Genomic DNA, 25359 nt, shown 5'->3' on the forward strand with positions numbered 1-25359 from the left:
ATAGACACGCACATATAGACACACACATAGAGACACGCACACACACAGGCCTACCCTCCTATGGTCGTCAAGGCGATGACAGCTGAGGCAGAACTTGTGACCCAACTCACTGGAGAGGTCTTCCTCTACACACGGCGGGTCCTCAAAGCGAGCATTCTCCTGATCATACCTGTGCGTCAAATCAAAATTAGGTTCAACATATTACTGGTCAAACTTTGTCAGAGTTCGGTGGGTTATAGAAACACGAAAATACCCAGCATACTTCCCCCGAAAGCAGCGTATGGCTGCCTGAACAGTCATACACGTATAAACACACTCGTGCAAGAACATGAGTGAATGAGGGAGTTTCAGCCGATGAATGAAGAAGAAGTGGTCAAACTTGTGCATCAATTAAACACTCTGTTCCAATCTTTTCCTGGTTCTTTTTATATTTAGTCAAGTTTTGACTAAATATTTTAACATCGAGGGGGAATCGAAACGAGGGTCGTGGTGTATGTGCGTGCGTGCGTGCGTGTGTGTGTGTGTGTGTGTGTGTGTGTGTGTAGAGCGATTCAGACTAAACGACTGGACCGATCTTTATGAAATTTGACATGAGAGTTCCTGGGTATGAAATCCCCGAACGTTTTTTTCATTTTTTTGATAAATGTCTTTGATGACGTCATATCCGGCTTTTCGTGAAAGTTGAGGCGGCACTGTCACGCCCTCATTTTTCAACCAAATTGGTTGAAATTTTGGTCAAGTAATCTTCGACGAAGCCCGGGGTTCGGTATTGCATTTCAGCTTGGTGGCTTAAAAATTAATTAATGACTTTGGTCATTAAAAATCTGAAAATTGTAAAAAAAAATAAAAATTTATAAAACGATCCAAATTTACGTTTATCTTATTCTCCATCATTTGCTGATTCCAAAAACATATAAATATGTTATATTCGGATTAAAAACAAGCTCTGAAAATTAAATATATAACAATTATTATCAAAATTAAATTGTCCAAATCAATTTAAAAACACTTTCATCTTATTCCTTGTCGGTTCCTGATTCCAAAAACATATAGATATGATATGTTTGGATTAAAAACACGCTCAGAAAGTTAAAACAAAGAGAGGTACAGAAAAGCGTGCTATCCTTCTTAGCGCAACTACTACCCCGCTCTTCTTGTCAATTTCACTGCCTTTGCCATGAGCGGTGGCCTGACGATGCTACGAGTAAAATGGCATTGCGTTTCATTCTGTGAGTTCGACAGCTACTTGACTAAATATTGTATTTTCGCCTTACGCGACTTGTTTGTTATTCCTTCCTGCCTTCTAAGTATCAAATTGAATAATACTTGTGTTTAAAACTTTTACTCTTTGAATGCTTTCAAGATAGCCGACAAGGACAATGAAACTAATCAAATGGAATGAGAAACCAAGCACTATGCTTGAGTTAAAAATCCGAAATGCTATGTTTAAACCAATGAGAAACCAAAATTTCAGAATAAAATTTTTTTTCAAATATTTTTTGTGTGAATTTAGAATGTCCCAGACGCAGACTGTTTTTTTAATAGCTTGTGTAGGTAATATGTGCCAAACAGGAAATATCCACGTGGCCAACATGTACCAAATAGCTAACATTCATGTAGCTTAACAAAACACAATAAGAAGTAGAGAGCATAAATTCAGCTCCAAATCAAAAATAAAATAAAATTCTCCACTATTCAAGTCACACCGATGGCACCCCAATCTTGACAGCTAACCAAAATAATATATCATGTGTGCAGGCAATACAGTCTCCCGCTGCCCCCAGACTCTGGTATCCATGACAACGCACCATTTCTGGTAGAAGAAGGTGCGTCCATCATCGTGCGTGATGACGGTGTCGGTGTCGGGGTTGTCTGCCCCTCCCTCCATCGCCCAGTCCTTGCCCGGCGCCTTGTGGATCACCTGGGTGAACAATCACAGTTTGCATCACAACGTCACTCTACATTTCTCACAGTATTTTAAGATAATCAGCATTGAGTTTTCTGTAAAGTACATTTGTTAGGTTCGGTACTGTGCAAGCCCCCTTTTTCAGACCCCCCCCCCTCCTCCTCCAACCCCAAAAACACCCCCCCCCCCCCCCCCCAAATAAAACACAAAAAAACAGAGTATGGTGGAAAAATACCCCCCTGCACACACCACTATGACTGCCAACGGGAACTGAGAAACGAAGGGAAGAGAACTGCTGTTTTATCTTGATGATTGGCCTGCCAGTTTGATCCTCAAATAACAAAGGGAAGAGAACTGCTGTTTTATCTTGATGATTGGCCTGCCAGTTTGATCCTCAAATAACGAAGGGAAGAGAACTGCTGTTTTATCTTGATGATTGGCCTGCCAGTTTGATCCTCAAATAACGAAGGGAAGAGAACTGCTGTTTTATCTTGATGATTGGCCTGCCAGTTTGATCCTCAAATAACAAAGGGAAGAGAACTGCTGTTTGATCTTGATGATTGGCCTGCCAGTTTGATCCTCAAATAACAAAGGGAAGAGAACTGCTGTTTGATCTTGATGATTGGCCTGCCAGTTTGATCCTCAAATAACAAAAAGAAGACATCCTCTCTTAAAAGACCAATTTTCCATACATTTGTTGTGAACAATGTTGTGAACAATGTTGTGAACAATGTCTGCCAATTTATTTATTACTTTCTCACTTTTAAGACTTGATTTGCTCAGCAACAGAATCTTCATCACTATAACAAACAAAAGGTGTTCTTACCTGGACTTTGGAGATGACGCTCTCTGCGGTGGTGTCGTCACACTCGTCGGTCATGAACACCTCCAGGGGGTCCGACGTCTCTCCCAGCACCGTCTCACTGCCACGTCTGTTGCAACATTCAACATACACATGTGTCAAATGTGTGTGTACAAACACTGTGTGTGTGTGTGTGTATGTGTGTGTGTATGTGTGTGTGTGTGTGTGTGTGTGTGTGTGTGTGTGTGTGTGTGTGCATGTATGTTTGTATGTATGTGTGTGCTGGGCACAAGTTCTGCCTCAGCTGTCATCGCCTCGACGACCATAGGAGGGTAGGCCTGTGTGTGTTGTGTGTGTGGTGTGTATGTTTGTTTAGTCCTGAACACATAAAAGTTATGCAGACCGGGGAACCCCCGTTTTGCACTTGGGGAGTACAGTAGAATCCGCTTAATAAACACACGGTTAATAAGGACAGCTGCTTTTAAAATACACTTTAGTCCAGTGCGGATGTATCACTCAGGCATGGGAATTGAAAATTGTAAAAAAGGCGGAAAATTTATAACTGAAGATGCGAAGCGTCAAGTCAACGGCGCGAAGCGCCTAGCCTTACTAGGGGGCTCCGGGGGCATGCCCCCCCGGAAAAATTTTTTCTCCAAAGAACCCCAGATGGTGCAATCTGGTGTCATCTGAGCTCCAAGTTTGCCATTAAATTCTGTGTTTAGAATCAGAGTTTTTAGTACAAAAATGTACGAATTTTTGCTTTTTTGAAGAAAAAAAATATATACATGTATAATATGGTTTAAATTTGTAAAAAAATTGATCTGTTGAGACAAACAGGAAAATGTAACTTGTAACACAATCTGGTTTACTTTCAAACATAAAAGTTCAATAACTGAGGCGGGCGGTAGCAGTGCGTGAACAAAGTACGGAAAGTTTTCGCGGGCTTTTGCGCAAAGGCCAAAGTAACCGGTGCTTTTTTTGTGTGCCTCCCCCCCCCCCCCCCCCCCCCCTTTATTTTTTCGGCGGACACTTTTGCATTTTCGGCGGAACAAAAAAAAATTTCGGCGGAAATCCGCCGTTCGGCGGACAATTCCCATGCCTGATCACTATATGGCCCATGTAATAATCCTTCGGTTAATAAATACAAAAATCCGGTTAATAAAAACAGTTTGTTGGCGAAATTGGGGATTTTTTTTCCGTGCTGGGACGCTCACTTAACAAGGGTAAAAGGAGAAACAGAATCCGTTAGTCGCCTCTTACGACATGCTGGGGAGCATCGGGTAAATTCTTCCCCCTAACCCGCGGGGGGCAGAAGACGAGGTGTAATGTTGAATTGTTCCCCCTAACCCGCGGGGGGCAGAAGAAGAGGTGTAATGTTGTATTGTTCCCCCTAACCCGCGGGGGGCAGAAGACGAGGTGTAATGTTGTATTGTTCCCCCTAACCCGCGGGGGGCAGAAGAAGAGGTGTGATGTTGTATTGTTCCCCCTAACCCGCGGGGGGCAGAAGAAGAGGTGTGATGTTGTATTGTTCCCCCTAACCCGTGGGGGGGGGGGGGGGGGGGGGGGGGGGGGGGGCAGAAGAAGAGGTGTGATGTTGTATTGTTCCCCCTAACCCGCGGGGGGCAGAAGACGAGGTGTGATGTTGTATTGTTCCCCCTAACCCGCGGGGGGCAGAAGAAGAGGTGTGATGTTGTATTGTTCCCCCTAACCCGCGGGGGGCAGAAGACGAGGTGTGATGTTGTATTGTTCCCCCTAACCCGCGGGGGGCAGAAGAAGAGGTGTGACGTTGTATTGTTCCCCCTAACCCGCGGGGGGCAGAAGAAGAGGTGTAATGTTGTATTGTTCCCCCTAACCCGCGGGGGGTAGAAGAAGAGGTGTAATGTTGTATTGTTCCCCCTAACCCGCGGGGGGTAGAAGACGAGGTGTAATGTTGTATTGTTCCCCCTAACCCGTGGGGGGCAGAAGAAGAGGTGTAATGTTGTATTGTTCCCCCTAACCCGCGGGGGGTAGAAGAAGAGGTGTAATGTTGTATTGTTCCCCCTAACCCGCGGGGGGCAGAAGAAGAGGTGTGATGTTGTATTGTTCCCCCTAACCCGCGGGGGGCAGAAGAAGAGGTGTGATGTTGTATTGTTCCCCCTAACCCGTGGGTGGGGGCAGAAGAAGAGGTGTGATGTTGTATTGTTCCCCCTAACCCGCGGGGGGCAGAAGACGAGGTGTGATGTTGTATTGTTCCCCCTAACCCGCGGGGGGCAGAAGAAGAGGTGTGATGTTGTATTGTTCCCCCTAACCCGTGGGGGGCAGAAGAAGAGGTGTAATGTTGTATTGTTCCCCCTAACCCGCGGGGGGTAGAAGACGAGGTGTAATGTTGTATTGTTCCCCCTAACCCGCGGGGGGTAGAAGACGAGGTGTAATGTATTGTTCCCCCTAACCCGTGGGGGGCAGAAGAAGAGGTGTAATGTTGTATTGTTCCCCCTAACCCGCGGGGGTCAGAAGAAGAGGTGTGATGTTGTATTGTTCCCCCTACCCGCGGGGGGCAGAAGAAGAGGTGTAATGTTGTATTGTTCCCCCTACCCGCGGGGGGCAGAAGAAGAGGTGTAATGTTGTATTGTTCCCCCTAACCCGCGGGGGGCAGAAGAAGAGGTGTAATGTTGTATTGTTGTGGCCACGTACAACAAGCTTTCGCTTCAGTTCGTGTCCTAGTCGCACACCGTCAATTGTTCCATGTCATGTATTTTGATCAACATTTTGTTTAAACCAAGGAGGAAAAAAGACGCAAACAGAGTCCGGAGGAAAAAGACTGACCGATACTTACAGGTACCAGTGAACGTGGAGCTTCTTGTCCTTGTTGTTCTCTTCAAACATGTACTGCACGCGCGCGATGTAAATGGCGGAGCCCGGATCGTCGGGTCTGATGGAGATACAGTCGCCACTCTTTATCTGCACACATTCAATCAACGTAGTCACACATGGGACCTGCTTTTCATTACTTTATTGTCCCATCGCTGGGAAATTTGGGTCGCTTCCTCCCAGTGAAAAGCTAGCAGCAACCGAGTCCTGCTACCCAAGTGTTTGCGTGTTTAGGTGTAATCAGCCATCTGCACTTATGGCAGAATGACCGAGGTCTTTTTCGTGCCTCAGTGCAGACACGGGGGTGGAACATGGATACCGTCTCTGATTCTGCACATAAAGTTGACCAGTGTATGGCCAGGCTTGGAACCCAGGACCCGAGGATGACAAGGCCAGTGTTGTACCAACTGAGCTACCCGGGACCCTATGATGACAAGTCCAGTGTTGTACCAACTGAGCTACCCGGGACCCTATGATGACAAGTCCAGTGTTGTACCAACTGAGCTACCCGGGACCCTATGATCACAAGTCCAGTGTTGTACCAAGTGAGCTACCCGGGACCCTATGATCACAAGGCCAGTGTTGTACCAAGTGAGCTACCCGGGACCCTATGATGACAAGTCCAGTGTTGTACCAACTGAGCTACCCGGGACCCTATGATCACAAGTCCAGTGTTGTACCAAGTGAGCTACTGCCTTGCATTCCTATGACTAATCTTTCTTGTTTTGTGCCTTTGTCTGCATGCAGTGCTGCCAAATTGCGTCAACAGTAACTAACATGCAACACTGCCCCATGACCCGGGCTTCTTTTCTTCTGGTTTTCTACTGTACTTGTAGCTATCCTGTGTTGTACAAACTGAGAACTGCAGGGTTTCATTTACAAGTGCGCCCTGCGCCATTGGCGCATTAGTTCTGAAAATGTCCCATCACAATTCCCTTTAGTGCGTCAAAGGGCGCATTGAGATTACATACCAATGCGCCACCAATGTACACTTTACATCGGATTACACACACACACAAACAGATAACACGATATAGCGGTTAATTCTCAGATGGCACCATATTGCACCATTTTGCATCGTTAGTCAAAACGCGTACAGGCCTCTTAGGCGCTTCTTGCCTTCGACAATGTCCCATCGGAATTTGGTTGAGGGGGACAAATGTCCCATTGCCCTTTTCTCCCAGGCTAAACCCTGGAACTGAATGAAGCGCTCACCACATCCTTGTTGATCCTGACGGAGGAGAAGAATTTGCGTTTGGCCGTCTCCTTCACAGGGGAGCCTACCCACGCCGCCTTGGTCTGGTCGTCACGTGCAGAATGGTGGTGTTTGCGACTGGCGGCCGATGACTCCAGCTGTTTAAAGTACTACACATGAAAACTTGTGAGCCGGGGGAAAATAATAATAATATAATAATATCAATAATGAAAGCTTACACCCTGCGCGACCATAGATACTTCTGTGCTCTCCTCGCTGAACAATTTATACTATGAATACTTATACACAACCGACGAATTCCAGAAATAACTGTCGAGTTTGTGTGGGTTGTGAAAGAGTGAATACCCTTGCTTTCAGTGAGGCAAACTTCCTGCGTGTGCTCATTGTCCCCGTGTTTCACCTTGCTAGTGACTGTCCTATAATTATGTCCCCGTGTTTCACCTTGCTAGTGACTGTCCTATAATTATGTCCCCGTGTTTCACCTTGCTAGTGACTGTCCTATAATTATGTCACGTGGAAAGTTTGACTCACTCAAATCAAGAGTATTCACTCTTTCACAACTCATACAAACCCGACAGTTATTTCCAAACATTGTCCATTCCGTGCTCTCCCTGCTACATAATGTTTAGCTACAAAAAACAAACATTGTCCATTCCGTGCTCTCCCTGCTACATAATGTTTAGCTACAAAAAACAAACATTGTCCATTCCGTGCTCTCCCTGCTACATAATGTTTAGCTACAAAAAACAAACATTGTCCATTCCGTGCTCTCCCTGCTACATAATGTTTAGCTACAAAAAACAAACATTGTCCATTCCGTGCTCTCCCTGCTACATAATGTTTAGCTACAAAAAACAAACATTGTCCATTCCGTGCTCTCCCTGCTACATAATGTTTAGCTACAAAAAACAAACATTGTCCATTCCGTGCTCTCCCTGCTACATAATGTTTAGCTACAAAAAACAAACATTGTCCATTCCGTGCTCTCCCTGCTACATAATGTTTAGCTACAAAAAACAAACATTGTCCATTCCGTGCTCTCCCTGCTACATAATGTTTAGCTACAAAAAACAAACATTGTCCATTCCGTGCTCTCCCTGCTACATAATGTTTAGCTACAAAAAACAAACATTGTCCATTCCGTGCTCTCCCTGCTACATAATGTTTAGCTACAAAAAACAAACATTGTCCATTCCGTGCTCTCCCTGCTACATAATGTTTAGCTACAAAAAACAAACATTGTCCATTCCGTGCTCTCCCTGCTACATAATGTTTAGCTACAAAAAACAAACATTGTCCATTCCGTGCTCTCCCTGCTACATAATGTTTAGCTACAAAAAACAAACATTGTCCATTCCGTGCTCTCCCTGCTACATAATGTTTAGCTACAAAAAACAAACATTGTCCATTCCGTGCTCTCCCTGCTACATAATGTTTAGCTACAAAAAACAAACATTGTCCATTCCGTGCTCTCCCTGCTACATAATGTTTAGCTACAAAAAACAAACATTGTCCATTCCGTGCTCTCCCTGCTACATAATGTTTAGCTACAAAAAACAAACATTGTCCATTCCGTGCTCTCCCTGCTACATAATGTTTAGCTACAAAAAACAAACATTGTCCATTCCGTGCTCTCCCTGCTACATAATGTTTAGCTACAAAAAACAAACATTGTCCATTCCGTGCTCTCCCTGCTACATAATGTTTAGCTACAAAAAACAAACATTGTCCATTCCGTGCTCTCTCTGCTACATAATGTTTAGCTACAAAAAACAAACATTGTCCATTCCGTGCTCTCCCTGCTACATAATGTTTAGCTACAAAAAACAAACATTGTCCATTCCGTGCTCTCCCTGCTACATAATGTTTAGCTACAAAAAACAAACATTGTCCATTCCGTGCTCTCCCTGCTACATAATGTTTAGCTACAAAAAACAAACATTGTCCATTCCGTGCTCTCCCTGCTACATAATGTTTAGCTACAAAAAACAAACATTGTCCATTCCGTGCTCTCCCTGCTACATAATGTTTAGCTACAAAAAACAATCAGACCTGTGCACACTCAAAACGCTCATCAGTAGTAAACCAACCAAATTTCAGTACTTTTTAAAATGTTTCAGTAGTAAGCTGTAACGACAGTTCAAGACATAATTCTGCTCACAAAGCACACAATTTTACGATCTCCAGGTTGTCTTGAGAATAACTGGACTTCCAGCACTGTTGTGCCGTTTTCTTCTTTGGTGACAGAGCTGGTGTCTCCTCTTCACTATCTGAATCTCGCACTCTTTTTACATTTAGTCAAGTTTTGACTAAATGTTTTAACATAGAGGAGAAATCGAGACAAGGGTCGTGGTGTGTATGTGTGTGTGTGTGTGTGTCTGTCTGTGCGTGTGTGTGTGTGTGTGTGTGTGTCTGTGTGTCTGTGCGTGTGTGTGTGTGTAGAGCGATTCAGATCAAACTACTGGACCGATCTTTATGAAATTTGACATGAGAGTTCCTGGGAATCATATCCCCGGACGTTTTTTTCTTTTTTCCGATAAATACTTTTGATGACGTCATATCCGGCTTTTTGTAAAAGTTGAGGCGGCACTGTCACACCTTCATTTTTCAATCAAATTGATTGAAATTTTGGCCAAGCAATCTGCGACGAAGGCCGGACTTCGGTATTCCATTTCAGCATGGAGGCTTAAAAATTAATTAATGACTTAGGTCATTACAAATCTGAAAATTGTCATTAAAATTATTTTTTTATAAAATGATCCAAAATTACTTTTATTTTATTCTTTATCATGTTCTGATTCCAAAAACATATAAATATGTTATATTCGGATTAAAAACAAGCTCTGAAAATTAAAAATTATGATTAAAATTAAATTTCCCAAATCGTTTTAAATACAATTTCATCTTATTCCTTGTCGGTTCCCGATTCCAAAAACATATAGATATGATATGTTTGGATTAAAACCACGCTCAGAAAGTTAAAACGAAGAGAGGTACAGTAAAGCGTGCTATGCAGCACAGTGCAACCGCTACCGCGCTAAACAGGCTCATCACTTTCACTGCCTTTTGCACTAGCGGCGGACTACGGTCATTGTGAAAACATGCAGTGCGTTCAGTTTCATTCTGTGAGTTCCACAGCTTGACTAAATGTAGTAATTTCGCCTTACGCGACTTGTTTTTTTCTTTTCCATGTTTCACTTCAATCACAAGTTGCCACGCAGACGCTGGACGAACTAAGTCTAAAAACAAAGACTCAATGCTGAGAACACGCGCGCTTCCGGTAAATCGGAAAACGTCTTTTCAGCGCAACGGCCAACTCATTGGTCAAAACATCTTAAAACTCTTTTTATTTGGAGTAAAACATTGGAATTTCGGAATTTTAATCAAAAATCCGTAGCACCGTATTCTGCATATAAAAATCGGAGAAATTACGGAGAAACCGTAGATGTGCACAGGTCTGAACAATACATTCAACACTTAATAAAATTCAACATTAAAAAAAAATAATATGTGATACATGTACCACCATTTGAGGAGAATAGGAACATTACATATTCCTTTGAAAAGACAACAAATAAATGCCTACAAGGGAAAATTGATTCTGAAAAATGCAAGCAACAAACTTTGTAAAGCAAACGCAGATGACTAGAATTGAACAAAATACAGAAAGGACAAAAGAAGGAAAAGAAGACCCTATGATACTAAAACAATTTTGCTCCACTCTGAAGAGTCAAAAGAAAACTACGATGAACAGCTGTATTTTGCAGCTTTCATTTACTTGGTGCATGTGTGTGTGTTTTGTTGTAAGCAGTGTTTTGTTGTTGTTGTTCAAACTTTCCAGCAACAGCTACATACCTGTTCTGTTCTATCTTCATCGTCATCATCATCATCCTCGGCGTTTTTCACCGCCATATTTGGACATCTACACAATGAAAAATATGTTGAAACGTGACAGACTTCTTGCAATCAACTTTAACTGTGCAGAGTTCCTCTCAACCCTCTGTTCCCCCCCCCCCCTCTTTCATTATCGAGAAAAATTGATGTTGCTGTTGCAAAATTCTGTGAAAAAGACCAAAGGCTTTCTTTCAACACTAAAAACATCAGAAATACTTCAAAATGTAAAATGAAACACACATGCAACTCCACCACACTCACACAAGCACAGACGTATTACAAACACATACACCCCCCCCCCCCCCAATATCACATACACACTCAAGAAGCCCCCATGCACAACACCCCCCCCCCCTCCCCCCCCCCTGCACGCACTACACACAAGCAGCTACCATGCACTTACACACACGCAAGCACAGACATACTACACACACAAGCAGCACCTCTGTACACACACACCACACAAACGCTGACCTTCTGTGGACACAGCTCTGCTTGCTGCGTCCAGTACCGCCAAACTTGACCATGTCCATACATGCGCTGCAGTTACCGCAGTCCGGCAGCTGACACGTCTGAATAAAATAAAAGCAAAATCATGCATGCACTTTTAGACAGGCATGAAAGATGAAAATGATGAAGAAACTCAGGCTGAAAGCACAGAACTCAAATGTGCTGATGCAAAGATGAGAGTACTTCAGGTCAGTCCTCCAGACACGACAAGGTGGTAAGGTACAGACACGACAAGGTGGTGAGGTACAGACACGACAAGCTGGTGAGGTACAGCCAAGACAAGGTGGTAAGGTACAGACACGACAAGGTGGTGAGGTACAGACACGACAAGGTGGTGAGGTACAGACAAGACAAGGTGGTGAGGTACAGACACGACAAGGTGGTAAGGTACAGACACGACAAGGTGGTGAGGTACAGACACGACAAGGTGGTAAGGTACAGCCAAGACAAGGTGGTGAGGTACAGCCAAGACAAGGTGGTAAGGTACAGACACGACAAGGTGGTGAGGTACAGACACGACAAGGTGGTGAGGTACAGACAAGACAAGGTGGTAAGGTACAGACACGACAAGGTGGTAAGGTACAGACACGACAAGGTGGTGAGGTACAGCCAAGACAAGGTGGTAAGGTACAGACACGACAAGGTGGTGAGGTACAGACAAGACAAGGTGGTAAGGTACAGCCACGACAAGGTGGTGAGGTACAGCCAAGACAAGGTGGTGAGGTACAGACACGACAAGGTGGTAAGGTACAGACACGACAAGGTGGTGAGGTACAGCCAAGACAAGGTGGTAAGGTACAGACACGACAAGGTGGTAAGGTACAGACACGACAAGGTGGTAAGGTACAGCCAAGACAAGGTGGTAAGGTACAGACACGACAAGGTGGTAAGGTACAGACACGACAAGGTGGTGAGGTACAGCCAAGACAAGGTGGTGAGGTACAGACACGACAAGGTGGTAAGGTACAGCCACGACAAGGTGGTGAGGTACAGCCAAGACAAGGTGGTGAGGTACAGACACGACAAGGTGGTAAGGTACAGCCAAGACAAAATTCCAAAGTGTAGGTTTGCCTGCAGTGTTTCTATGGGAGCAATGAAAGCAACTCTTTTACAACCCATGAAAACTCGATGAGTTATTTCTCAACATTGTCTATTCTCACTCCACTGATGCCACAGCTATGTTAGCGCTCTTTGTTACCTCACAGACAGAATAATTTCCGAACATTGTCTATTCTCACCCCTCTGACAGAGTTATATCCGAACATCATCTATTCTTACCCCTCTGACAGAGTTATATCCGAACATTATCCATTCTTACCTGACAGTTATTTCCAAACACCGTCTCATCAGGTAGAGTTATTTCTAAACACTATTTATTCTCACCTCACAGACAGTTATTTCTAAACACTATTTATTCTCACCTCACAGACAGTTATTTCTAAACACTATTTATTCTCACCTCACAGACAGTTATTTCTAAACACCATTTATTCTCACCTCACAGATCATTCTGACCTCACAGACAGTTATTTCTAAACACCATTCATTCTCACCTCACAGACAGTTATTTCTAAACACCATTCATTCTCACCTCACACAGACAGTTATTTCCGAACATGGTCTATTCTCACCTTAGTTATTAGCGAAAATAATATATTCTCACCAGGTAGAGTAATTTCATAATACCATTTGTTCTGACTTCACAGAGTTATTTCCGAACACAGTCTTTTTAGAGAGAGTTATTTCATGTCTATCCTCACCTCACAGATGCCACAGCGCCGTTTGCGCTCCTTGTTCTCCTTGTCGGCGTCGATCTGGTCCTGGAACATGGAGTTGAAGATGTTGAGCACCAGCTGGGTCACCGTGGCCTTGGAGTGTGTCGGCTTCTCCTTCTTCACCTTCCTCTCCCGCATCGACTTGTGGATCGCCCGTCTGCAAGGTCAAGGCAATGATTAACTCACAGCGTGAGAGTGTGTCGGCTTCTACTTCTCCTTGAAGGCTAACTTTCAAGCTAAAGGCACACAACAGTTTTGTATCCTTGTATTTTGCATTTTTGTTTTACTATTGTACGTACATGTCTAGAGGCTCTGAACATGTACAGTCCAGCCTGCCTCTGGAATACAAACATGTACTCTTAAAGATGATAATAAGTGTTGTTTAACGCCCTCACAGTAACCATTTTTTGACCCCGGCTTAAGATTGTTTAAATGCAAAATAATATTTAAAAAATTAAAAATAATAAAAAGCTTTAACTGCATACGACTGTACATGTGTGCGAGACACTTGCCTCTTCCCGAGTGTGACGCCGGCCAATTTGATGAGGGCCCTCATGCACGGTGTGGTGATGAGGAGAGCTTCATCGTCGTCACCCTGCTCATCGTAGTTCTGAACCTGTGCACACATGATAATGAAAACAATGAATCTAGTCCTGCGATGAATCTAGTCCTGCGATGAATCTAGTCCTACAATCAATCTAGTCCTGCGATGAATCTAGTCCTGCGATGAATCTAGTCCTGTGATGAATCTAGTCCTACAATCAATCTAGTCCTGCGATGAATCTAGTCCTGCGATGAATCTAGTCCTGCGATGAATCTAGTCCTACAATCAATCTAGTCCTGCGATGAATCTAGTCCTACAATCAATCTAGTCCTGCGATGAATCTAGTCCTACGATGAATCTAGTCCTACAATCAATCTAGTCCTGCGATGAATCTAGTCCTACAATGAATCTAGTCCTACAATGAATCTAGTCCTACGATGAATCTAGTCATACAATCAATCTAGTCCTACGATGAATCTAGTCCTACGATGAATCTCGTCGTACGATGAATCTAGTCCTACGATGAATCTAGTCCTACGATGAATCTAGTCCTACGATGAATCTAGTCCTACAATGAATCTAGTCCTACAATCAATCTAGTCCTACAATGAATCTAGTACTACAATGAATCTAGTCCTACAATCAATCTAGTCCTGCGATGAATCTAGTCCTGCGATGAATCTAGTCCTGCGATGAATCTAGTCCTACAATCAATCTAGTCCTGCGATGAATCTAGTCCTACAATCAATCTAGTCCTGCGATGAATCTAGTCCTACGATGAATCTAGTCCTACAATCAATCTAGTCCTGCGATGAATCTAGTCCTACAATGAATCTAGTCCTACAATGAATCTAGTCCTACGATGAATCTAGTCATACAATCAATCTAGTCCTACGATGAATCTAGTCCTACGATGAATCTCGTCGTACGATGAATCTAGTCCTACGATGAATCTAGTCCTACGATGAATCTAGTCCTACGATGAATCTAGTCCTACAATGAATCTAGTCCTACAATCAATCTAGTCCTACAATCAATCTAGTCCTACAATGAATCTAGTACTACAATGAATCTAGTCCTACGATGAATCTAGTCCTACAATGAATCTAGTCCTACAATGAATCTAGTACTACAATGAATCTAGTCCTACAATCAATCTAGTCCTGCGATGAATCTAGTCCTGCGATGAATCTAGTCCTGCGATGAATCTAGTCCTACAATCAATCTAGTCCTGCGATGAATCTAGTCCTACAATCAATCTAGTCCTGCGATGAATCTAGTCCTACGATGAATCTAGTCCTACAATCAATCTAGTCCTGCGATGAATCTAGTCCTACAATGAATCTAGTCCTACAATGAATCTAGTCCTACGATGAATCTAGTCATACAATCAATCTAGTCCTACGATGAATCTAGTCCTACGATGAATCTCGTCGTACGATGAATCTAGTCCTACGATGAATCTAGTCCTACGATGAATCTAGTCCTACAATGAATCTAGTCCTACAATCAATCTAGTCCTACAATGAATCTAGTACTACAATGAATCTAGTCCTACGATGAATCTAGTCCTACAATGAATCTAGTCCTAGAACCTCGCCCAAGATTTTGTTAGGACCCCCCCAAAATGTTGGTTTAGGGTAACGTGTCCACACAAAAAAAGGGTCAGTAGGTTGCGCCAAGGGTTTTTGTTTGTTTGTTACAAATACTCAACGTACAGTGTCCACAACATACTGTGCATGTCTCTCACACACACACACACACACACACACACACACACACACACACACACACACACACACACACACACAGAGGGTTTGTAGTTTTTTTGTTCTAAAATTCAAGGACGTTTCAAGGACTTTCAAGACCTTCTGACGAGAAAATCAGGCACCCTCTTACCTTCAACGCTTGCAATGAAACACTCGTTAGTTATTATACCACCTTCCCGCATGCCGATTTAAATCATTGAAGGGGACAGATTGGTAGCGGACGATGGTTTTGAAGCAGACAGACTCAAAAGGGACTGTAGGTTACTGTTCAACTTTTTCTTTGAGGTTATCAAATAATAAATCATTGCAATTGTTTGTTGTGGGTGGTTGTTGTGTAATCTGTTTGCAGCATTAGAGTTTTTAGGGACTTTCAAGGACCTTGCCTGTTTTTTAAGCACTTGTAAGGCCTTGAAACTAACCCCTCCAAATTCAAGCACTTTCAAGAATTTCAAGGACCTGTACGAACCCTCCACACTCAACCTACCGTGTCCACGATGTACTGCGCGTGTCTCAGCAGGGAGTCCTCTGTGAAGCTGGAAATGCCTGCAGGTGGCACAGTGGTCTGCAAAATAACACCAAGAGCAAGTTTCATTTTTCTGTACTCCACCATCAACACATCTCTTCATGTTTTATGTTTGTTGTTGTGTACCATAAACTACCTGGTATACGCCCACTTATGCACCAATTTTGCCCAAAAGTTGGGGGTGGGCGTTCACTAGGTGCTATACCCTGTACTATAAACAGGAAATCTTGTTGCCTTATTGTCTGTTAAATTATTAAACAATTAAAAAAAATACCTGCAGACTGAATAATCTTTTCTTTTATTAACCCTTTACTCCAACGATCCAATTAAAAAAAATTGTTTTTAACATAATATCAAATATATATACATTCTACAGACATGGGAACCCCTGTTTAGCACTTGGAGTACATGTATTCTCAATACAGTATTTGAACATGTGTCCATGATTCAAACATGCTTCACACGCGTCCATCACACAGTGAAATAAGTTTACCAATACGTTTAAAACATATGCTTCTTTTAATGTTAACTGACAAAAACTGTAATCATGTGTCAATACTGGATCGGCTTCAGGATGCGCTTCTCAAGAAAAGTAGTCTAGGAATTTGTCTTGTATTTTTTCTCCACTGACAGTACTGATCGTATTCTAGACACTTGTCCATACAAAATGCGATGAAATTGCATGGGTTCCCAGGTCTGAAGCACACTCGAACACACACACACAAACACACCTGCAACTTGTTGAGCAAGTCCTCATAAGTGGCGTCCGGGTTGTTCTGAAGAAACTCGATAACAATCTTCGACATGTGACATTTGACCTTCACCCCGTCCATAAAAGGGGCGAAAGCAGGGGACGGAGCCATGAGGTAGTAGTCAGCGTAAGCTGTCAAGAATTGGGATAAAAAAAAAAGATTCATTAAACACACAAGTTATAACACAACACATACACTGTCAACAATAGAGAGAAGAAAATCTCCTACATGTCAAATTAACGGACAGTCGACCGACCTAGGGTCAGAACAATGCTTCAGATAAAAAAAAGTATGCGTCAACAACTGAAGACGGAGGCCTGGGAACAACACACACTGAATTGCACGGTCTGTTCATACCTGTTGTGATTCCGATGAGAGCGTTTTCTCCCCCATCAAAACCTGCCGTCCACCATTCGTTGATGGGTCCGATCTCCTTGCAGGGGATACCACCTGTGTACATATAAACAATTGTTCATGTAAAAACAAAAAGAAAGAAAAACTATAAAATAAAACAAAAACCAAGTTGCTGAAAGGGATATCAAAACATTCTGTTGGCCTGAAACTACAAAAGTGTTACTGAAGATCTGGAATCAGTCATCACCGAAAGCCGTGGACAAAAGATGGGTCAAGTCGGTCTCCGCAAAGCATGCAAAGACTGAACTTAATTAGCATAAAACTATCAAACATGTCATATCTATATACTGTTGGATTGAGGAAATACTAAATAATACAATGAAACAACTGTTGTGTCTATTTTTGCAATTTCATGGCTGGGAAAAAGTGACGTCAAGAACTGCCTAAAACTTTTTTAAAAACTGCTTAAACTTTTGTGGTTATTTCAGTAAATTTGCTGGAGAACTCTGTTGGGGGCAACATCCCGAAATTCTGAAACTCCGTGCCACTCGTTTGAAATAAGTTGCAGTGTAAAACATTGATTCAATAACAGAAAACAATTGTAGATAGATGACTGTATTGACACTAATCAGACAAGCAAAGTTAAGAAGATTTTTATTCTACAGTTCACAAATGAAAAACTCAGTACTGACATATATATCAGTCAAGATGACCCCACGTTAAATTTACAGAGTTTGAAATGTAAACACCCAACAAAAAGTCAAGCCCCCCCCCCCCCCCCCCCCCCCAACACTGTGTCTGTTCCCACCTTCAATACTGGGATCCTCTTCATAGACCGGCTTCAGAAAACCGCTGATAAACAGTTCCTTGTTCTTCTCCAACAGACCTCCGTCGAAGCCGGTCAGGTGACGATTCTTGTCATAGACGCTGCAAAGCAAGGACAAGATATCAAGGAACGAAGTCACACCTCCCCATTGAAGCCAGTGACTATTCTTGTCACACACACAACAAGAAATCAAGATCTGTGGTTTATACTTACAGTTCAGGGTCGATTGTGACTGACAAAAAAATCCAAAAAAATTTCAGTTGGGGCTTTGAAGTTTATATTAAATTGTATATCTGCATAGAAATCTCAAGCCTGCAGATAGTTCTTGATACATCTGATTAGTAAGCAGCAGCCATCATGATGTTAATGAAGAACAAGTCGCGTAAGGCGAAAATACAACATTTAGTCAAGTAGCTGTCGAACTCACAGAATGAAACTGAACGCAATGCAACGCAGCAAGACCGCATACTCGTAGCATCGTCAGTCACCCGTTCACGGCAAAGACAGTGAAATTGACAAGAAGAGCGGGGTAGCAGTTGCGCTAAGAAGGATAGCACGCTTTTCTCTACCTCTCTTTGTTTTAACTTTCTGAGCGTGTTTCTAATCCAAACATATCATATCTATATGTTTTTGGAATCAGGAACCGACAAGGAATAAGATGAAAGTGTTTTTAAATTGATTTCGAAAATTTAATTTTCATATTAATTTTTATATATTTAATTTTCAGAGCTTGTTTTTAATCCGAATATAACATATTTATATGTTTTTGGAATCAGCAAATGATGGAGAATAAGATGAACGTAAATTTGGATCGTTTTATAAATTTTTATTTTTTTTTTACAATTTTCAGATTTTTAATGACCAAAGTCATTAATTAATTTTTAAGCCACCAAGCTGAAATGCAATACCGAAGTCCGGCCTTCATCGAAGATTACTTGACCAAAATTTCAACCAATTTGGTTGAAAAATGAGGGTGTGACAGTGCCGCCTCAACTTTCACGAAAAGCCGGATATGACGTCATCAAAGACATTTATCAAAAAAATGAAAAAAACGTTCGGGGATTTCATACCCAGGAACTCTCATGTCAAATTTCATAAAGATCGGTCCAGTAGTTTAGTCTGAATCGCTCTACACACACACACACACACACGCACAGACACACATACACCACGACCCTCGTTTCGATTCCCCCTCGATGTTAAAATATTTAGTCAAAACTTGACTAAATATAAAAACCAGCAACCCAAAATACAAAAAGTGACTATTCTTTGTCATTGTTTATTCATTTCTTTCATAAAATAACATTCAAACAAAATAAAACATTAAAATAAAAAAAAACCATAGTGCACTGGCCCACCTGCCCTTAACTTGATTGTGTTAATTTAAATGATTCCAAGCCCCCCCCCCCCCCCCCCCCCCCCCCCCAGTGAAAATAAAACCTGATGGTGCTATTTGTAACACTCTCCACCGACCCCTGCATACGTACGTGAAGTGAGTCAGTTTGTGCTGGGGACGGTCATCGTAACTTTCCGTCATCTCTTCCTCCCCAGTGAACAGCTGTAGCTTGGGGTCCACCAGTGCTATGAACTCCTCCACCTGTCACAACAACAACATATTAACAGTGAAACCCTCCTTGTAACAACACTGACAGAACCAGGTCTTAAAAAAAAAAAAAAATTTTAAACACGAGAATGGTAGTCATTGGAATGTTTTGACGGACGCTGTGGCGTGGTGGTAAGACGTCGGCCTCCAAAGCGGAAGGTTGAGGGTTCGAATCCCGGCCGCGGCCGCCTGGTGGGTTAAGTGTGGAGATTTTTCCGATCTCCCAGGTCAACTTATGTGCAGACCTGCTAGTGGCTTATCCCCCTTCGTGTGTACACGCAAGCACAAGACCAAGTGCGCACGAAAAAGATCCTGTAATCCATGTCAGAGTTCGGTGGGTTATAGAAACACGAAAATACCCAGCATGCTTCCTCCGAAAGCGGCGTATGGCTGCCTAAATGGCGGGGTAAAAACGGTCATACACGTAAAATTCCACTCGTGCAAAACCACGAGTGTACGTGGGAGTTTCAGCCCACGAACGCAGAAGAAGAAATTGGAATGTTTAATTAGGACACAAAACAAAAACGTGACATTGATGGTACTTTGACCCAGTGGGCTTCTAAGCTGACAGAGAACACTTATTATATGAATAAAGAACTTATTATATGAATAAAGAACTTTTTATATGAATAAAGAACTTTTTATATGAATAAAGAACTTATTATATGAATAAAGAACTTTTTATATGAATAAAGAACTTTTTATATGAATAAAGAACTTTTTATATGAATAAAGAACTTATTATACGAATAAAGAACTTTTTATATGAATAAAGAACTTATTATATGAATAAAGAACTTATTAACGACAAGGGATGGACCGAGCTGCACGAAGCGAAAGTGGGTGAAACTCAAACGGGCAAGAGCAAACTGTGGGGTCTGATTCGTTCAAATCACAACAAATCTTAATTTCCCCCAATCCAACACCACCAGCGGCTGACTCCCTCCCGGTTGGTCACTTTCTCGTGCACCTCCGGCCAGGTCTGCAGGGGTTCCAACCCCTGGAAAATAGTCATTCAACAAGTCTGGTGGTGGTATGAAACGTACCGCTTCATTGGAGTCGCCTTGGAAGAACTTGAGCTCAGGATCCTCTAGCACCTGTTTGCATTCCGAGCAGCGTGCCTGTACTTTGGGCGGGGGCAGCGACACTTTCACCTCTCTGACGTCATACAACACAGGGAGCGCAGAGATTAAATAACACGAAATGCATGGTTCATAAGACTACACAGGGATGACAGAGAATCGCTAAAATGAAATGCATGATTCTTGAAGCCTGTCCTCAATTCGGCAAAGACAACTACGCAAGTATACAACAGCAATAATGATTTAAGGCAACTGACCTGTGCTCCTCGCCCTCCACTCTCTGCCGCTTGCTTGCCGGCAGGTCTTCGTCCATTTCCTCCGTCACTCCCCCCTCCTCCTTCACCTTCGTCTCACACTTCTCTTCATCGGCTTCTGTTGCCATGGGTTCCTCAACGTCTCTCTTCTTCTTGGCGGAACTGTCAAGACAGAAGTGTTTATTGAAAAGTTGCTTTTACAGAAAGTGTACAAACTTACTTAAAACTACTACTCTTTCAAGCTTCTTCATTAATTGCTCTTGCTACACTACCTCTTGAACAAGAGTTGTATGCGTATAAGGAAAGCTGAAGAAACAGCACAAGCAAGGAAAATCTGATCAGTAGTTGTTGATGCAAGCTATTTTTAAAATGGTTTTAAGATTAGGTTTTGCCGAAAATCATCACCTTAGTAATTAGGTTATGAATCTCTCTCTCTCTTCCTTCTTTAATTTTTTTTGTTTTGTACGTGTGTAAATATGATAAGAGAAGTTCCTCTCTGGGCGAGGGTTGGTTGAAAAAAAGCTTTCTTTGTATTGCTTATGCCACACCCTTCGTAAAATAAAATTTGATTTGATGTTCTTCTTCTCATCTCTACCCCTCAGCACACACAAATTCAGCTTCAATCCCCTTTCTCTGGGTCGCAAAAGGGGATTTACACTGCACACACCAACAACTAGCAAACTGAGCACTCCCCCCAACCCCTACCTGGGTCCGAACATTGAGGTGATGCTGGGTTGTTGACCATTGGACACCGCTGCTGACCTCCCCTTGCGCCGCGGAGGACCTGAACAAATCCACACCACAGAATCACTTAGCAGTCTCAGGCCTGAAAGTGGCGAGTATTTTACTCGCCATGGCGAGTAAAAACATGTAATTGGCAAGTAGCTCATTTGCTCGCCAAATTGCTGAAACAAATTGTTGGTTTGGCAAGAAAGTTTTCTCTCTGGCAAGTAAATTTTTAGAATCACTAGCCAAAGGCGAGTACACATAGCTGCCAACTTTTCAAAGATAAAAATAGGGAGGAATGAACGTCTCGGCACAAAGCGCCTAGAATACTAGGGGGAAATTTTTTGAACAAAAGGATGCAAAATGGTGCAATCTGGTGCATTCTGAGGATTATAATTGCCAGTTTCTGGCAGCAAATTTTGTCACAAAAAAGTAAGAATGAGCTGGAGAGAGAGTAGATGTAGTGACTTACCAATGCACATCAAGCTTCCTTCTACAGTATTTCATACTTCTTGACACTCACATCTTCCAATTGTGTGTGGGGGAAGATATCATTTTTCTTTTGCTATCACAGTTCACAACAGCACCAAAATCATAGTTCATGTTAGTTACTTCCTTGAGTTTATTTCACAATCCAAAAGTCACAACACACTACACCTTCCAGGGGTATGAAGGAGATTGCTGTTGCCATCACAGTTCACAACAGCATAACTGGCACGGATCAGCGTTCATAGTTCGAACATCGATGTCTGAAGCGAACAGTTGGGTAATCTTTCTCGTCTTCTCGACGGCTGTCCCCCGGTTCCGTTCATGTTTTGCTGTTCTTGAATGAGCTTCAATATCCCCCCGGCCTCCATGTCCGATGCTGATATCTTCGCGGCACTTGGTGCAAAACGCGAAATGTATTGTCGATTCGGAGATGAAGTCATACTCTTGTTTGTAACTCTTTTGAAATTTTACAAGAACTTTCGGGCCGACTTTCGGCCGCTGGACCGTTGTTTTCTTCATTTTGTTGTCGTCTGCTGCTGCTTCTTCTTCTGCTTCTCATCCACATTCGACTGAAGCGCATGCGCTAGCCACAAATCTCGCCTACTCTCGTTTAGTTTCGATTTTGATCACAGCGTTTGTGTGACGAAGCCTCGCGCTGAACGAGAGTTCAGAAGTAAAACTACGCCGAGTACAGGCGCTTGAAAATACACCCCAGTCATTATATAACTATACTCGAAAAAATTTTAATCGGGAAACTGTTGCACTATTCGGGAAAATCCGGGACTGGACATAAAATCGGGAATTTCCCGGTTTTCTAGGGAGGGTTGGCAGCTATGAGTACACCATTTACAGGACTTTGAGGGCCGAGTCCTGATATGAGGTGTGTACTACTACGAAATCCCATACCAGCCTTACTTCTATTTATGTTGTTATGTGTTTATATAGCTATTCTGATGAACACGTGGGGGAATTCGGGGGCTGTGATTGGATGGTCTCTTCCGATCATCAAAGCATAATGCTGCGGAAGTCGGCCATTTTTCTCAATATGCAAAAGCATATTGTCAATAACAAAGACGCATGGTTCCGGTTTCTTCCACGTGTATAAAGTACACGCATACCTCGTCAGGTTTGTTTCTGTGACTAGTCGACAGACGATGCCATTTGCTTTGTGTGTGTTTTTGTTGTTGCTTACTGTACATGACATACATTACGTGTAAAATCCAGTTCTTAAACAGGCAACAAACCTTGCAAATTTCCAGAAGCTGCAATCTGAAGCGACCTATCTCTGATTCTAGCAGAAGATCTCTCCAATGTTTAACACAAAATCAGCAAACTCTCCTGTCACATAGAACGTCCATTGTATAGTGCAATGTTGAAATGAAGTTACCGGTCTGAAACATTTAGTCGTTTCTTCTGAGACAATCCTTGTTCTCTTATCATCTACAGATTTACCGCAGTCTTCACCACACGAATTCCCAACAGAAGTCAGACTTTCGAACATACAATATACGTAGGCAAGCATGATACGTCATAACGTCATATGATTCCTAGCATATTGACGTAATGCTAAACATCAGGTTATCTCGAGTTTTCTCCGTAATACATGTCCGTGGGTTTTTCAATGTTCGGTTATTTCCGTGGCTTCATGCGGAAAGGGAACCGTCGTCTGCAATCAATGACATGGACCATTCTGGTACTTGTTGCTGACAAAAACATGATTTTAACACAGAATTTAATGTCAGAATAGCTATATAAACGCTATTGTGTTTTCATCGTAGCAATAGGGTCCGATATTTAGACTCGTCGGCATTATACTTGTCTCGTCTAAATATCGGGCCCTATTGCTACGCTGAAAACACAATAGCTGGTAATATTGTGCATTGTAATTTGATATTGTAAAGTGTGGAGAGTACAGAAGTATACTGTGGCTCGCGCTATATAACTTATAAGTGGTCATTATTATTTAAGTTATTGAGACATAAGGGATTTATAGAGCAAATCGAGAAAATTCATTATTGAACGAAGCGCATAGCGCTGAGTTCAATAATTATTTTCAAGATTTGCTCTATAAATCCCTTAGTGCACTGGGATTGTTTCAATAACGATATTGTCAGTAGCGCCAGAGAAAAAAGAAGATTCAAAACGCACATTTTGCAACGCGCATTTGGATAGGCGTAACTGTGTTGTCAGGTTTGTGTCAGATCTACTTTTGTGTGGGCTGTCTCAAGTGTGTCGTGCGTTCGTCACACGCAAACTCTTGTTTTAATTTCTGTTGGTAAATTCCAGTGTAATGTTAAGCTAAAAAAGTGATGATCTTTCATAGAGACCTCATTTAAACTCGGAGAAAGGACTGTGCTCTTAGTTATTTGCGATTCGAAACCTTCATCGAGCTTCGACAGATTGACTGTGCAGTGTTGCCCTTTGAATACATTGACTCCAAGGCCACGGTTAGCACATTTTCAAAGTAAATGTGGTATGTTTCTCGTGTTGTATCTTCACTCATCGGGGAGACTGGTACTATATATATATATGAACCGAAAGAATGCTGTGAACCCTACACGTATTATGTCCCCATCGTTTGTTTGTTCACATTTACCCAACATGTTAATTTGCTGCGGGGTTTATGTGGTCTGCTAGGCGGCTAGGGCAATTGAACCACGGCACTGCACTGCAGTCTCATTTCAAAAACAACAATTGCTCGTCTGCACGCATGAGGCAGGCTGGTAATAAGTTTTATACATGGTAAGAACGTTCTTAACTCTTACCAGTTCGCTCCCTTACCCATCATAAGCTTGCCCCGCCCCCTGTAGTTTTCCACTGACCAATTATCTAATTATCGAAAAAAAATTGGTTATTTTACATTGGATGGGTCAGACAGTGGATAAATTCATATGTTAGACACACTTTATGACAGAAACAAGCTGGGTTTTTGTTATAAGTTAGTTATAGGAATGCATTATTAGGCATACAAAAATAAATAGTCTGTTAACGGTAACATAGGCCAAAAAAATAGGGTCGGTAGGTCGGGACTTTTTTCCCCCCCCCCAAAAAAATATATTTTTAAGTTATTTTGCCAAAAAACTAAGACTTTTTTTCCCCAAATGCCAAAAACAAGTCTAGGGTCGCGCGAAAAAATAGGGTCGGTCGGGATACCGTAAATAGACTTTTTGTTGTTGTTGCCTTAGGCATGCGTATGTCATGAAACGTCCAACTTTGAAATTTGGGTCGGGATATTCAGGTGACAATAACTTTTTTGTTTATCAGCAAAACTCAATAAAACTTTGCTATGTTATGTAAAATGAATGCCAAAACAGACCAGTTAGCAGCATATCTAAAATAAACTGAACACAAAAAAATGTCTTCTTTGTGTTTGTCACGTGTTCCAAAAAATGGGCGTACAAATTTCAACAAAATTCATGTTTAATTAGAAAAAAAACACAGTAAACACCAAGTTCCAAAGACTTTCGGGCCACGCCCTTCTTCAGTG

The 25359-nt window shown here is 42.3% G+C and overlaps 1 protein-coding gene across 1 annotated transcript in view; it reads right to left on the reverse strand.

Moving 5' to 3' along the window:
- Positions 1 to 25359, reverse strand: part of LOC138949527 (DNA (cytosine-5)-methyltransferase 1-like) — a 350084-nt gene that overhangs the window by 323330 nt on the left and 1395 nt on the right. The window contains exons 2-18 of the mRNA XM_070321369.1: positions 21363 to 21441; positions 20661 to 20819; positions 20368 to 20479; positions 19206 to 19315; positions 17701 to 17819; positions 16896 to 16988; positions 16518 to 16669; positions 15748 to 15825; positions 13463 to 13566; positions 12936 to 13107; positions 11140 to 11237; positions 10627 to 10693; positions 6771 to 6908; positions 5521 to 5645; positions 2733 to 2838; positions 1809 to 1921; positions 55 to 169 (exon numbers count right to left, since the gene is read on the reverse strand). Of these exons, the coding sequence (XP_070177470.1) occupies positions 55 to 169; positions 1809 to 1921; positions 2733 to 2838; positions 5521 to 5645; positions 6771 to 6908; positions 10627 to 10693; positions 11140 to 11237; positions 12936 to 13107; positions 13463 to 13566; positions 15748 to 15825; positions 16518 to 16669; positions 16896 to 16988; positions 17701 to 17819; positions 19206 to 19315; positions 20368 to 20479; positions 20661 to 20819; positions 21363 to 21441 (1940 nt within the window). The remainder of the gene's footprint in view (positions 1 to 54; positions 170 to 1808; positions 1922 to 2732; positions 2839 to 5520; positions 5646 to 6770; positions 6909 to 10626; positions 10694 to 11139; positions 11238 to 12935; positions 13108 to 13462; positions 13567 to 15747; positions 15826 to 16517; positions 16670 to 16895; positions 16989 to 17700; positions 17820 to 19205; positions 19316 to 20367; positions 20480 to 20660; positions 20820 to 21362; positions 21442 to 25359) is intronic.

The sequence above is a fragment of the Littorina saxatilis genome, linkage group LG15 (assembly GCF_037325665.1).
Source record: "Littorina saxatilis isolate snail1 linkage group LG15, US_GU_Lsax_2.0, whole genome shotgun sequence".
NCBI lineage: Eukaryota > Metazoa > Mollusca > Gastropoda > Littorinimorpha > Littorinidae > Littorina > Littorina saxatilis.